This window comes from Lepisma saccharinum, chromosome 10 (genome assembly GCF_977018435.1).
Source record: "Lepisma saccharinum chromosome 10, izLepSacc3.1, whole genome shotgun sequence".
In the NCBI taxonomy this organism is placed as follows: Eukaryota; Metazoa; Arthropoda; class Insecta; order Zygentoma; family Lepismatidae; genus Lepisma; species Lepisma saccharinum.
In genome coordinates this window covers 17,168,478-17,182,260 of record NC_139238.1, presented here as the reverse complement: position 1 = coordinate 17,182,260, position 13,783 = coordinate 17,168,478, and the positions used below count along the sequence as shown (strand labels likewise).

At 36.0% G+C, this 13,783-nt stretch overlaps 1 protein-coding gene across 1 annotated transcript in view; it reads right to left on the bottom strand.

Moving 5' to 3' along the window:
- Nucleotides 1-655: 655 nt before the first annotated feature.
- The window catches only part of LOC145994234 (uncharacterized), a 35,395-nt gene continuing 22,267 nt past the window's right edge, over nt 656-13,783 (bottom strand). The window contains exons 2-4 of the mRNA XM_083130332.1: nt 7,662-7,812; nt 5,687-5,906; nt 656-1,151 (exon numbers count right to left, since the gene is read on the bottom strand). Of these exons, the coding sequence (XP_082986458.1) occupies nt 945-1,151; nt 5,687-5,906; nt 7,662-7,672 (438 nt within the window). The 5' untranslated portion in view covers nt 7,673-7,812 and the 3' untranslated portion in view covers nt 656-944. The remainder of the gene's footprint in view (nt 1,152-5,686; nt 5,907-7,661; nt 7,813-13,783) is intronic.

The following is a 13,783-nucleotide window of genomic DNA, read 5'->3' as shown; positions in this document are numbered from 1 at the left end:
CTGGAAATTCATTAATTGAAGGGCTCTGGTGTAAAATATGGTAAGTGAAATTATTAGAAGCTATACTGTGGATAAATTGTGTTCGTGTTAATTTATTGGTTTGAACTAGAAATTTCAGTGCACACCATATTGTGCAAGTAAATGTATGATTAATCAATTTGCACAAGAAAAAAGCAAATGTATCGGAGTTACAGATTCAAACATCACAGCTTTATACCTTATAATTCTATTGTTTTTAAATGTACATGTTAGATAACTAATCATTGTTTTAGGTTATATGCTGAATATATATACACAAACAGTAAATATGTATTTACACATGCACACACACACACACACACGCACACACACGCACACACACACACACACACAAAAAGTTGAAAATTCAATTGATTACAAGCAATGCAATAATCATCACGGGTTAGCATGAAGAATCGTATATCTGTGTACATAAAGAAACATGGGAAGCAAGATTATCATACATTGAAATTTAATTTAATTTAAAAATAACAGGCATATACTTTTCAATTACAATGCTTATTTGGAAGCACTGAAGATACAATTAGTTGTACAACAGATCACAGTACTTACAATCAATACTATAGGATACTAGTGTTTTCCGTCCAACATCTGGTACAGGAGCCATGTGAATGAACAACAGGAATGAGGATTTAATTCTTCATACCTTTTAACTCCCTCTTATCCTTTACTAATTTTACCAATGTTTTAAAACTACACTTGTTAAGTTCATGTAGAAAAGCATGTGTAAGACTGAAAGGCTGAAGAAAAATACAAAGACAAGTAAAGTATAGTATGCTGTTTGATCTTCTTTACGACAATTTTGAAGCAGTGTATAGATTACCCTTTTCTAGGTAAAGCAAGCTTTCATGCTGATTTCTTGTGGTGAGTTTTTCCAAGAGCTACGTTCCTTTCTACACATGCATTCAAAGCATATGGTGGAGCCTTCCGTTTGGGTGTTGGTCTGCCCACGTAGAGAGATTTCTTCTCTTCAAAGCATATGCATGTTCTGGCAGTCTTTGTGCTTTGGAAGGGTGACCTGTGTGCTGAATATTTCTCCCACCGAGATATGTTGTCCTAAGTGCTACAGCTGTAGGCTGTACATTTATTTTTCTTCTCCCAGAAGAAACCCACTAGAAACCAAGAAAGAAGAAAGGTTTGAGTCTGACATTTTAAGCACATTTGAAGCAAATTTGGATACTGATTTTGCTAATTCCTCATTTGCCTCTAAACTATCTTCTTGAATGCCAAAGAGAGCAATCTTTTGGCATCTGAAACTTCAAGTTCATGTTCTGCTTGGTAAGAACTTGAAGGCTGTAACATTTCTTCATCTTCAGTATTTTGTATATGGTGTTGTCGAGACATGATGTTTCTGGATTGTTTGGACCTTCTGAGGATGACCTGAGAGACTTATACCAGTTTGGGTCCTCTGAATGAGAGCCGTCAATATTTTGTGGAAAACTGTTTTTGTTTCCATGTCTCCTTCTACCTGAAAGTTGACAGAAGGCAATGCAAACTGAACTTTCATGTAATACTGGTGTTTGCAAGGAGCACCTTGAAAACCTACAGGGCAGGAACATTTATCAACATACGCATCTACAACATATTCTGTGCCCTTTTCTCTGTTACATTGTATTGATCATCAGCAATTTTTTCTGCATGGAGGAATTTCATTTGTGCCTCATACTGTTTCATTCTCTTGTCAGCCTTGCTCCTATTGTTCAAAGTATGAACTACTTTTTGTTCATAATAAGATGTCAATTTTACACTCAAGAAATCAAAGAGATGTACAATGCTGTATGTTTTTAACCTGTGTAAAATATTATCTTCCAAAACTCTGAATGCAGCCTCACTATAATTGTTTGTATTGTGACCTCGTATCAAAAGATTCATTCGTCCAGCAAGACTCCATTCATACGCATCTATCAGTTTCGGTAGATCATGCTTTCGAGGTACTTTACAACATTGGGATACTTTTGACAAAGTACTCCCCAGAAGTTGAAGGTATGCCCCGTTTAAGTCTTCATCGTTTGGAGAATTGACCGTCACTTTAATCATGGTAAATAGCTCTGGACGATCCTCTTTTAATACTTTGTGAACTGTTCCATATATTGCACCAGAATGCCTGAAGCACATGGAACTTGCATAACAGCATTGCACTATGTGGATATCTAACTTTAATGGAATTTCTTAAATTACGGCTATCATCAGTGACAAAAATATCTGGCCCTGTCTCCCTTTACCAAAAAAGACAGAAGCTCTAAACCTTTGGTAATGGCAAACTCAGATTCAGAATTTGTTATTACAATACCTAATTGCAAGCCTCCAGAAATGCTTGGAGTCATCAAAACGAATACTCGATTGTTGTTCTTATCCATTTTACCAGAGGAGTCAATGAACACAACTTCCCCAGATGCTTTCAGAAGCTGGTGGACTCTCTTCATTAATGCGGAACAAGTAGCAACAATGGGGAACAAATAGCAACAATCAGATGGTCATCTGATTCATCCAATGTGGCACATACATCACCCACTTTGTTGTTGTATTCCGTTACAAATTATTTCAAACATTAGAGCATTTCTGGTCCCTCAGAAGCTCCATATTCTTTTGAGAATATTTTATAATACGAGGGCCACTATTTATATTTTGAGCCTTGGCAACACTGATTGAAGTTAGGCGCGATTTGACGTTTGCACCGAATCGTCTGGCATTATTGACCATAACGTACTTCAAATGTTTTGTCAATAGCTTCATTTGTGTTGTTTATGTTGCCTTGGAGATTGCGCGACAACAATAAAATGGAATTAAGTCGTGAACATTTTCGTGCAATGATTTTTTACGATTTTTTCGACGTGGATTATCAAGACAAGAGTGCATCGATCAACTTACTTCCACATTTGGCGATGAAGGCCCATCCTTTGCCACTGTGAAACGCTGGTATAACGAATTTAATCGTGGCCGCCATTCGCTCACCGACGAGATTCGCGAAGGTCGTCCAAAATCAGTTGATGTTCGAGAAAACATTAATGCTGTGCAAAACCTAATACTGCAAGATCGTCATGTGACATACTGTGAGATTGAGGCAACCATAGGCATTAGTTCCACCAGCATATATCAAATATTACATGATCATTTAGCTGTGAGAAAGGTATGTTCTCGTTGGATCCCACACAATTTGACAAAAACTCAAAAAGACGCTCGCGTCAATTGGTGCAAACAAATGCTCAATAAATACAAACGTGGTGCTTCAAAAGACGTATATAAGATTGTAACAGGTGACGAATCATGGATATATGTATATGAGCTGGAACGTAAACAGCAGTCGACTGTATTGGTGTTTCAAGATGAACCCAATCCAACAAAAGTTGTTCGCGCTCGAAGCACATCGAAACAAAAGGTCGCCTGTTTTTTCGGGAAAACTGGTCATGTGGCAACTGTGCCTTTAGAGGAACGTAGAACGGTCAACTCTGAATGGTACACAACAATTTGTTTGCCAGAGGTCTTCGGTCAAATACGGAAAACAAACAAACGCCGTCGGATCATTCTTCATGAAGACAATGCCAGCTGGCACCCAATGACTTCTTCTTGTTCCCGAATGTCAAGAATAAATTGCGTGGACAACGATTTTCGTCGGCGGAAGATGCTGTTGATGCGTTCAAAAACCATATTATGGAGGTGTCTCAAGAAGATTGGAAAAACTGCTTTGACAAATGGTTCGAACGAATGCAAAAGTGTATTGATCATAAAGGAGAATACTTCGAAAAACAATAAAGCAGTTTTCAATGCCAAATTCCTGTTTTTTCATTGTTAGGCTCAAAATATAAATAGTGACCCTCGTACTCTCTAAAACACCACTGCAAATCTGGGCATAAGGAATCATCAGCAGCGATCTAAAAGAAATTAAGACAGAAAAATTGAAAACATTATATTATTCTAAATTTCTTATAAATTTAGATTTGGAAGCACATATAGTGCGTGCATTTGAAAGAGTAATATAGAATTGGACTGGTTGATTATTGAACAGGAGCATTCATGGTTTTGGCATTGGTGCAACAACATAACTAATTTGCCTTTCTTTGCATTCCTAACATTCAGGTACAAAAATGTGTTACATTCCATACTGTACCATAGCTAAAAGGATTAAATTATTTCATGTTTACAGATCAGATGCAATATTAATTTTTGAAACTTCTTCGCAACTTGTGTGTCCTAGAAATGTGAAATGTATTGTTATTTAGATCTTCGAGACAATACTACAGCTAGCATTTTAAGGACGAATTGAGGAATCTGGCTGAAGAAAATCCCCTTAAAATTAACTTAAACACTGGAACTTGTAGCCACAAAGACTAAAATTACCATTCAATTTTCTGCTAATTATTCTGATGGAAATATTGACTTCATTCAAATATGATTCATTAGGAACTCACACAAAATGACATTGAAGGTTTGACTAGTAAATACATGATATCCAGTGAAAGAACTACAGAAACAATGATTTTCATAAATGCCTTCCAATTTCAACCTATAAGCAATCATTGAATTGGTTGTCCTTGCCATTCCATGTTGATGTATAAATAATAATGCTACAGACAAGATGTATGAGCTATGATGTATGAGTAGCCACTGGAGCTATGGAGATATTTGAACTTCTTTACTTTAGATTGAGGAGCATAAAGAAGAAAGTGATGTGTGACCATTTCACCTAACAACAAAATGGCAAACTGAGCGCAATTGGTGTATTTTTCTGTGAATTTGATTCTGACTAAAGGTGTGTGTGATTGATACAAGATACAATACAATCAATACAATACATAAAACCATTTACATACACTGGAACTTTACTCATTCTAGTATGCAGTAGCATGACAACCAAATTGCCATTTAAACAATATATTATTTTGTGATACTATTCTCAGTGAATATTAATTTTAATTTACTGCAATTGATTATTTATGACAAGCACCAGTCAACCTACTGTACTTCTGAAAACATCTTTACATGCAAGATGCCAGCTTGGTGCATTACTTTGTCATGTAACTTTTTACATTAGTTGTAATCATAATACAGAGTCTTCAATTTCATTTGTTAAGTAAGATATTATTATTACTAATGGTTGGATATTACACATGAATTTGCATATCATAAGTCAACAGATTTACCCTCAAGCACAGTGACAAATCCGAACCAGGAACAGTGATAGTGAATTTGCGAATGGACCATCCAATGTACTTGGTCACCAAAGAAGCTAAGTTATTGCTTTATTTCAAAAAGTAAACTTTATATTGCTACATAAGATTTGTGAAATCAACTAAACTAAATATAAAAGTTATTTACCAATTATTTACGAAGAAATTAACAAAAAACAAGTATTTACGTATAGTGTCAAGACAAGACAAAGTAAGTGCACTTCGGTCATGCTAAATACATTTATTTTTAACTATTTATGTAGGTACTATCCACAAAACTCCAAGCAAGTTATCATATTAATCACTTCTTTCACTGAGTTTTCTTTTTCATTCCCACGGAAGGCAAGTAAAATATTGTCAATGATTTGTACGATTCCTTGATTTTTCAAGATAAAAGATAAAACACACACTTTCAAAGGAAGATAATGGCTTCGCCACCAATTTGCATTTATGTTATTTAAAGAAAGTAAATTATTACCAACCTGATAATATTTATCACCATATTTTTCCTGTAGGTCATGCTTTAATACTTCCAAGGCAGATGATGGGGAATGGCCTTTTGTGAAGAGGTCTCTGATCTGCTCCTTAACGGCATCATTTGGTCTGCGATGACGAAGAGCATCAGCTGCATATACTGGATGGTTGTGTGTGAGCCTCATTGTTATTACAGTGGGATGGCTTGCTAATAGAGAATCTTTACTTCTGCAAAGAAATGAATAAAATGCCTTCAAATAGAGTATACGTAAAGTGACAAATGATAGATTGAAATTAACGTAACATTCCAATTTTTTTTATTCCCTTCACATACACATTTACCATTAATGTATTTGGAACACACATCTATGTATCTTTTTATTTTCACCTTAGTTTTCCTACACCCACAATAAAACGTTAACTCAAAAGGAACATATATGTGTCATGCATGAACTGTTTCAATATTAAAGTTCTACAATTCACACTTCAGGAATCAATAAATTTCCTTTACCAGCAAAGTTGCAACACACTCTTGTTGGTTCATATAACCCAATGAAAGAACCATGAGGAGGTATGGAAATGTTGCCACAAAGTGAAATATGGTGCTTGATCCAGGATAAATGTGTTTCCAAGTGGAATTTAAAAGTGTACACAATTTAAAATATTGTATTATAGTTAATTCATGGATTTGAAATTTCTACTTTTCCACACTGCAAGTGAACACTACTACAACAAACTGCTGACTACCATGCAAGCTCAGAATAGCTAATGACAAAAGTTATATATATATATATGTTTCCTTAATACTAGTACATGCTCACGTGGCCAGAATTTGCAATGTGCTCACCTTTTCATATGCTTGTTCTTTACAGTGATTGTCACTTTGGCATTGCAACCTGTATGTTTCACTGATCTAACTACATTATGGGTAGCTGGGCTTGTATTATGTTCTGATGTAAACTGTCTTTAAATTAACATTATCCAACTACAGGGTGACAATTAATGAACTATATGAAATAAAACAGTCATAATTTCTGAACGGTTCACGTGATGACGTCCAAACTGCGTGGCTGGCCACAGGACATGATTGGAATTCGTATGCGCACGCAACGTGTTGATGTCGGCCACTTGCAAGTGAAAATGTCCTGGAGGAGTATTTTGGGGACCGCATTCTGGCTCTGGGGTACCCAGAGGCCACTGGAAGGGGGCTATGTTAAGGACAAGGTGTACAGAAATAACCCCAAAACCATTGCCGAGCTGAAAACTGCCATTCAGGAGGTCATCGATGTGTCGACACTTCAGCGGGTCATGCAGAATTTTGCTGTTCGTCTGCCCCCTTCATCATCGCCAGAGATGGCAGACATATCGAACATGTCATAACCTAAATCCGAATGTCAGTAGTGCCGTTTACATGTGCAATACAGTTTGTGTACTAGGTGGTTTGTCACAAATTTCCATTTTATTTCATATAGTTCATTAATTGTCACCCTGTATTAATAGTGGGACAAATAGAATATGCAGAATCAAAGAGATATTGTAAAATTCTCCGCAACAAACTCAATTTTGGGTTTAGACAATAAGTTTCACATGCACTAGATCAAACACTTAACATCCTTGGTAAATCAGTGCGTGACAGTCCATAACCATATTAGCAGAGCACTGAATTGCGTCAAAATCTCCCAAATTGTGGTTTATTAATGTGAACGAAGAGAATGAATTACTCAGCTTTAACCAATTTTAGAAAGCTTGATATTTTGGTAGACATATTGTTGCTCCACGTCTAAGGGAGATTTCACGCTGAAGTGACATATGTTGATTGGTTATCAACTGCACGTTTCACACTGTAGCTGCCATGACAAGCCATGCAAGCTTGCGTTTAATTGGTGAAATTGAACATGTCGCTTTGGTTTGAAATCTCCCTCATATATCACATTTTATAAAGTAATGAGCAAAACATTCCAGGAAACAACTAGGAGTACTCACTTGCGATTCATTTTCTTTTAATATTCTCTCCAAATCCTTTCCTTTGAGAGGCAGTACCTGTCTAAAGAGTTGCATATGTATTTTGTCACTGGGTGTTAGCTGTACTTCCCTATCCTTAAGATCGAGATTAATCAGCAGATGGAACAAGATCCTAAGAAGTGAAAAATACTGTACTTTACTATGATAACAAATATGGTATGTAGCATTCTGCTTATAAATACAAGATGTATGGCCCGAGATACTAGGAAATGGCCTAGCATTTGAACACAAGAGAAAAGAATTAATACAAACATCACATGGCAAAGATGCCAACACTACAGTTCAGGTTGCAAGAAGCTGAGGTTGAAGGATACTAAAATCAGGAAGAATTATTATATTTATTATTTTTCCTAAAAAAAAAAAAAACAACCTATGAACACAGTTAGTGCACTAACTATTTTGTGAACTCCCTAATATTTTGTTATTACTACATGTTCTCCTGTGTCTCAAGGTAAATCGCGATGATGAGGATGAATGATGAAGAAATAAAATAAATGGAATAAATTCACTGACAGATGCGTACTCTATCCATGATCCAGAACTGCGACTACTACTATTATGCTAACACAGGAAACAATATTCTTGAATTTTTTCATGTGCGTGCACTTCGGTACAGCAAGGCCAGCAGTTGTGGCACACAGCAGAACTGTTACAAATTACTTCCTTTGGTTTTTCATTATTTCTTCCGTGTTGCCTCAACAGAATCAACCTGCAAGCCTCATCCTTTTCTGATATGGAGCCATCAACACCCCCTCACGGCATGTTGACAAAACATCTGTGTAACATCAGCCTGGCCAGCCTGTAGCCTGCCTTGCCACCAAGGGCCCGAAAAATCAACAGGCGACCTTGAAGGATCCAATGGGAGGGCACGTTGTGTGGAGGCAAATTATTTTTCCCAATTGACAAGGGCGGAAAGAAAGCCAGAGTACCATTGCCTTCAGTCTGTTGATGTCCTCAGTGTTGCGAACTGCACAATTGAGTGTCCTAGTATACTGTATACTGTCAGCGATGTAGCATATCCACCAAGCTAATTTAAAATTTATATTCATAAATAAACTATAAAGTTTCAAAACACAGGAGAAACACAAAAATATGATTACTGACATACAGATGACATATTCTACGTATGTGAAGATAAACTTTTCAGGGCGTTCGGTCTATTAAGACAGCCAACATTTCCATGGACAGATCCCCCAAATAGAGTTAGTTGGTAAAACTCACTGGCCATGATAACACTTTGTTCAAGCGGGTTGCGAGATGAAAAGTTACTGTTTTTCGAGCGGGAAAATTTCTATTTGTTTGCTCCAAAAACTTTAGTGTTGGCATTGTTTACTATACTATGGAAAGAACTACATGGTGCCAAAGTGGATTTGTGAATATTGCAGTATGTGAGTATTGAAATTTGTTTCAATCATCCGCGATCATCTGTTGCATTAAATACGTTTGACAACAGACCAACTGAAATTCGAAAAATGAACAACTGCGCCAGAACATTCATCTTTCCTCTTAGAGACGTTAAGGGGGTTCTAAAGCCAAGGTAAAGCATAGACCCAAATTTCTTTGGATAATATAGATTCGGTAAGGAAGAAATTTTCCGATATAAAAGATTGTTTTATTCACTAGAACATGTGAACCTTATAATTATGTTACGATTGAAGGGATTTAAGTAAATATAACAGAAAATATAAGGTCTCTGTCATGTTCAAACTGCTGCATACAGATGGCGTTGAAGTGGTAGTTTTGTTAATACCGGTGCATTATTTTTCTTTTATGACTAGTATGGAAGATTTCGTGGTGAAACAAAGATCACATGCTCTTCCCACAGGTATCTGAAATACTATGTGAAAAAATGAAAACATTTCGTTCCTTCAGAAAGTAGTGGTTATCAACATTTTTGAACTGGCATTTCGTCACAATATGCTCCGTGGTGCAGATTTTAGCATACACTGTTGCCAAGACTTCATTCCGTGTTGTCTAACGATATGATCAATGCAAGTTCTTGAAAGAATGAAAATCAAACCAAGCTACCAGAGGGTATAGAATCCCGTACATTACGAGAACAAGGGAACAAATATTCCATGGAGGATGTTAAAAAGCTGAACAAGCTCGAAGGTAAGTCTTAATATTTAATTGTTTGTTGCTTAATATTATCCATCAAAAGCAAAATGTTTGAAATATATGCAAATTGTATAATTTATTTACATGTTGAAGAAATATCTTCTGATGTAATTTCGGTGAGAATATCGCTTGAACCTATCAATTTCTTAAACACTGCATGCCTTTTTTACTTCCAAACAAAGTTGATAATTCTTTGTAAATGTAAAATCAGAATAGGATATTATATTTTATGTTAGGCATAATCCTAATAACTACCGTTTTGAGATCATTACTATAGCATAAAATATACGTAGCTTGATATAGATTATATCTGATATCATTAAATCAATAAGTTAATTTCCAAACCTAGAAAACTCATGCTATTCACATGTACAACATCGGGATGTTTATTACAAATCAGTAGTTTGTTTAAATGTTTTTAGTTTGCCCTTATATGGTTGAAAGAGTACGTTCTGACCTGTTTTCTGCAAGAGTTTTTCCATTTTTATTTTTGAAGCAGCTCGCAAATATTCATATGTATTAAGTAGGTTAGGCTAAGTTAGGTTTGATTCGAATAGATGTAATGTGAGATCACTGAATGTTTGCAAGTTTGGTACACAGTTCTGTTATCTTCCTTTACAGAAACACGTCAGAAAACCGGTTCTGTAAACTATGAAGCTCTTCTGTTTTCTTGTCCTTTCATAATTTAGGATGGCTCATAATGAGAGTGCATTTCTTCCAATAACTTGATGCTGTATATATTTATAGTGTAAAAGTACACCCTAACAGTTATGAGACTAAAGTCTTACCGTCTATCGAACACAAGTCTGTATGTTTACTGAGAATTTACAAATGAGTACCGGTATAGATTAATGACGATACTAGTTCCCATACTTGCAAGTACAAGGGCAATAAATTAATTGTGGTTGACACAAGAGCTTCATAGAAATCATAATTTGTCCTGCTTATGGTTCAATATCATATTGAATTTCAGTATCCATTTGTACTACATAGTTTACTCAGGCCCGTAGCCAGGAATTCTTTGTAGGGGGGGGGGGGCGAAGTCAATCCTAGAGGGGGCAAATTTTTAATTTATTGTGTCGCATTGGCAGATATAACAGGGTACACAAAGGCACTTGCCCCCTCGCCCAAAAGAGATAAGTAACAGAAATGGGATGATATCTTGAAACTACAATGAACAAAAGAACTTCAAGCAACATCAAATAGCAATATTTCGATAATGACCTTTCCAGATTGCCAAAGAATATGAAGTTTAACATAAAGCCCTAGGTAGGCTAATAGGGAATGTATCTAGTTGATATTTGCAGGTCGATAATGTTAATAGATAACTTTGGGCCTCTCTGCAGAACTGATTAAGGGAGCCCTTTATAAAGGATGCTTCATAATGATTCCCTCTAGCGAGATTCCCTCTAACGAGAATCCAACACCACCATTGTGTTGTGTTATGCAAGAAAAATAGAATTAATTAAATAATAATGGTTACATATTACCTACACTTTGATGAATTGTGTAAAAGTTTGTAGCTAATACATTTTTTATGTACTTGCTAAAACATTAAAACATGGGTCCCTAGTCCATCACGGACTCTATTACTGTCAAAGGGGAGACTCTTGCATCACTACAGACAACGTTTGCCGACTGGTTATGTTAACCATTTGGCAAAATATTGTGTGGATTGTATTATATTATAGTTGAAATACATTTTTTGACACCTGACAAACAAATAGGAATCCCTTGATTGATCAATGACTTCTTGGATTACATTGTCATCATTAATATTTCATGGGGTGTAAGGGGTGCTCCTTCCATGTAGTGCACCCAATAGTCAACCTCACTTCCACTTAGTACACCCTGGACTGCAGACTAACGAGGCTCTGGCGACTGGCCTCATGGGCAGTATAATTTAGTTTGTGTTGTCCTGTGTTTTGTCCTTATTTGTGCTGAGTGCTCCTTTACAGCCTCATCTTTTAACGAAAGTCAGAATATTTTATGATTTTAGTTATGCAACGTTAGAGTTGTTATGTGTAACGATAAGGGACTGGACCCCGTATAATGTGACGGGTGCAAAATAGCCTTAGTGCTGACGCACCCAAAATTTTAAATTCAAATTCAAATTAATATTTCATATTAAGTTTCATAGAAAGAAATTGTTTTAATAGGTGCAATAATTTCATGGAGCACCATGGCATTCTCTTTAACATTTTTTTTTTCATATAGATCATTTGGCTCCCAGGGCCGACTCCTGCCGCCCCATAGCTATAGCTCTGAACTTCGACTAGAAGAACAGCAGAAATTGCGAGCGAAGCGAGCAAGAAAATTTTACGAAATGTTCTTTTATTTGTATAAAATTTGAAATCAAGGGGGGCAATTGCCCCTCTGTGCCCCTTGCAAGTGCCTTTGGCCGTCTGGTAGAAAAATGCAAGGAACACATAAAAACTAATTCCATCATGAGTACCCAATTGTCCTGCTATTCTTAGATTCTCCTACTCTTGTTTTTTGACTTCAATGTTTGCTTCCCCTAGAATAGACTTCTGTCCAAGGTAAGGGGGGAGGGGACAATGCCCCCTGCCCCCTGTAGTTGTGGTACTGTTTATGAGTGTCTCTTCATCAATTTCACGTCATCCTTCATTGTTGCGATTAGCTAGAAGTGGCAGAAAAGCAACGCAAAGTTACAAAAATAAAATATCCACTCCCTCTCTCTACCACACTATTACCAAAAGATAGACTTGGGAAACAAAAATTTAAGCAATTCAAATTTCATAGCAACACATCCAAGAAAAACATCCAAACACATTAGGCACCTTTAGTACAATACTACTCAAAATGTCGCAACTGTTCTAGATACTGAAAGTTGTGAAATCATTTCCCGAAGTCTAATCTGGAAGGGAATCCCCCCCCAATCCTGATAGGACATTATAGTTTAGTTTAGTTTATTTGCGTCCAAGGACTACCGGTGTGTACAAATTACAGTACATGGTAATATAGGACATGTCAATACTTACATTACAATACAGGTACATTAATAGATTTTACAAATACAAAATATATAGCCAAAAATTGTAAAAAATTGGGTCTTACTCTGCTATTATATCAAAATCACAAAAAAAATATAACATGAGAAGATATACTAATTACCCACTTTCATTTGACATTTAATTTTACAAGAATAATATGTTATTATACTACATTATGTACATTTGTCTTATGTAAAAGTTGCTTCCATGTATTCAGCTATAGAATAAAAAACATGCTTCAGAAGCATTGATTTTATCTTGTGCTTGAATCTCATCAATTTTGGTTCTTTCCTCACATCTTGTGGTAGTTTATTGTAGAGATCTATGGAAGAATTTAAGGGACCTTTCTTACATAAGTTAAGGCGGCAGTGTTTTATGTGAAGTTTGTCTTTATTTCTTGTGTTTAGGCCATGTATTTCCTCATTTGTGGCAAAGTTGGAAATATTTTGCTTAACATAAATTAAGCATTCATAAATATATATGCAGGGGAGAGTTAACACATTAAGTTTACGGAAAAGAGTTCTACATGAATAAGTTTTCTTTACTCCAGCTATGATTCTTATAGCTCTTTTTTGAAGCATAAAAAGGACATTGGAGTGGCCCTTGTTACCCCAAACCATAATACCGTATCTTAGTAAAGCATCAAAGTTTGCCATATAAAGACACTTTACAGTTTGGGTGCTTGAGATGTCTACCAGTTCTCGAAGGGCATAGCACACACTACTTAATTTTGATTGTAGCGTGTTTATGTGTTCTGTATAGCTAAGGTGTTCATCCAGAATGATACCCAGAAATTTTGATTTTTTTTTAGGCTCTAGTTGTGTATTCCCAGATATTAGATTGAGGCTTATTTGGTTTCTGGTTTGGATTGTAGAAAATGTAATGTAATTTGTTTTTTTGCTGTTGAGGAGTAGATTATTATTTAAAAACCAGTCATCTAATTTGTTTAAT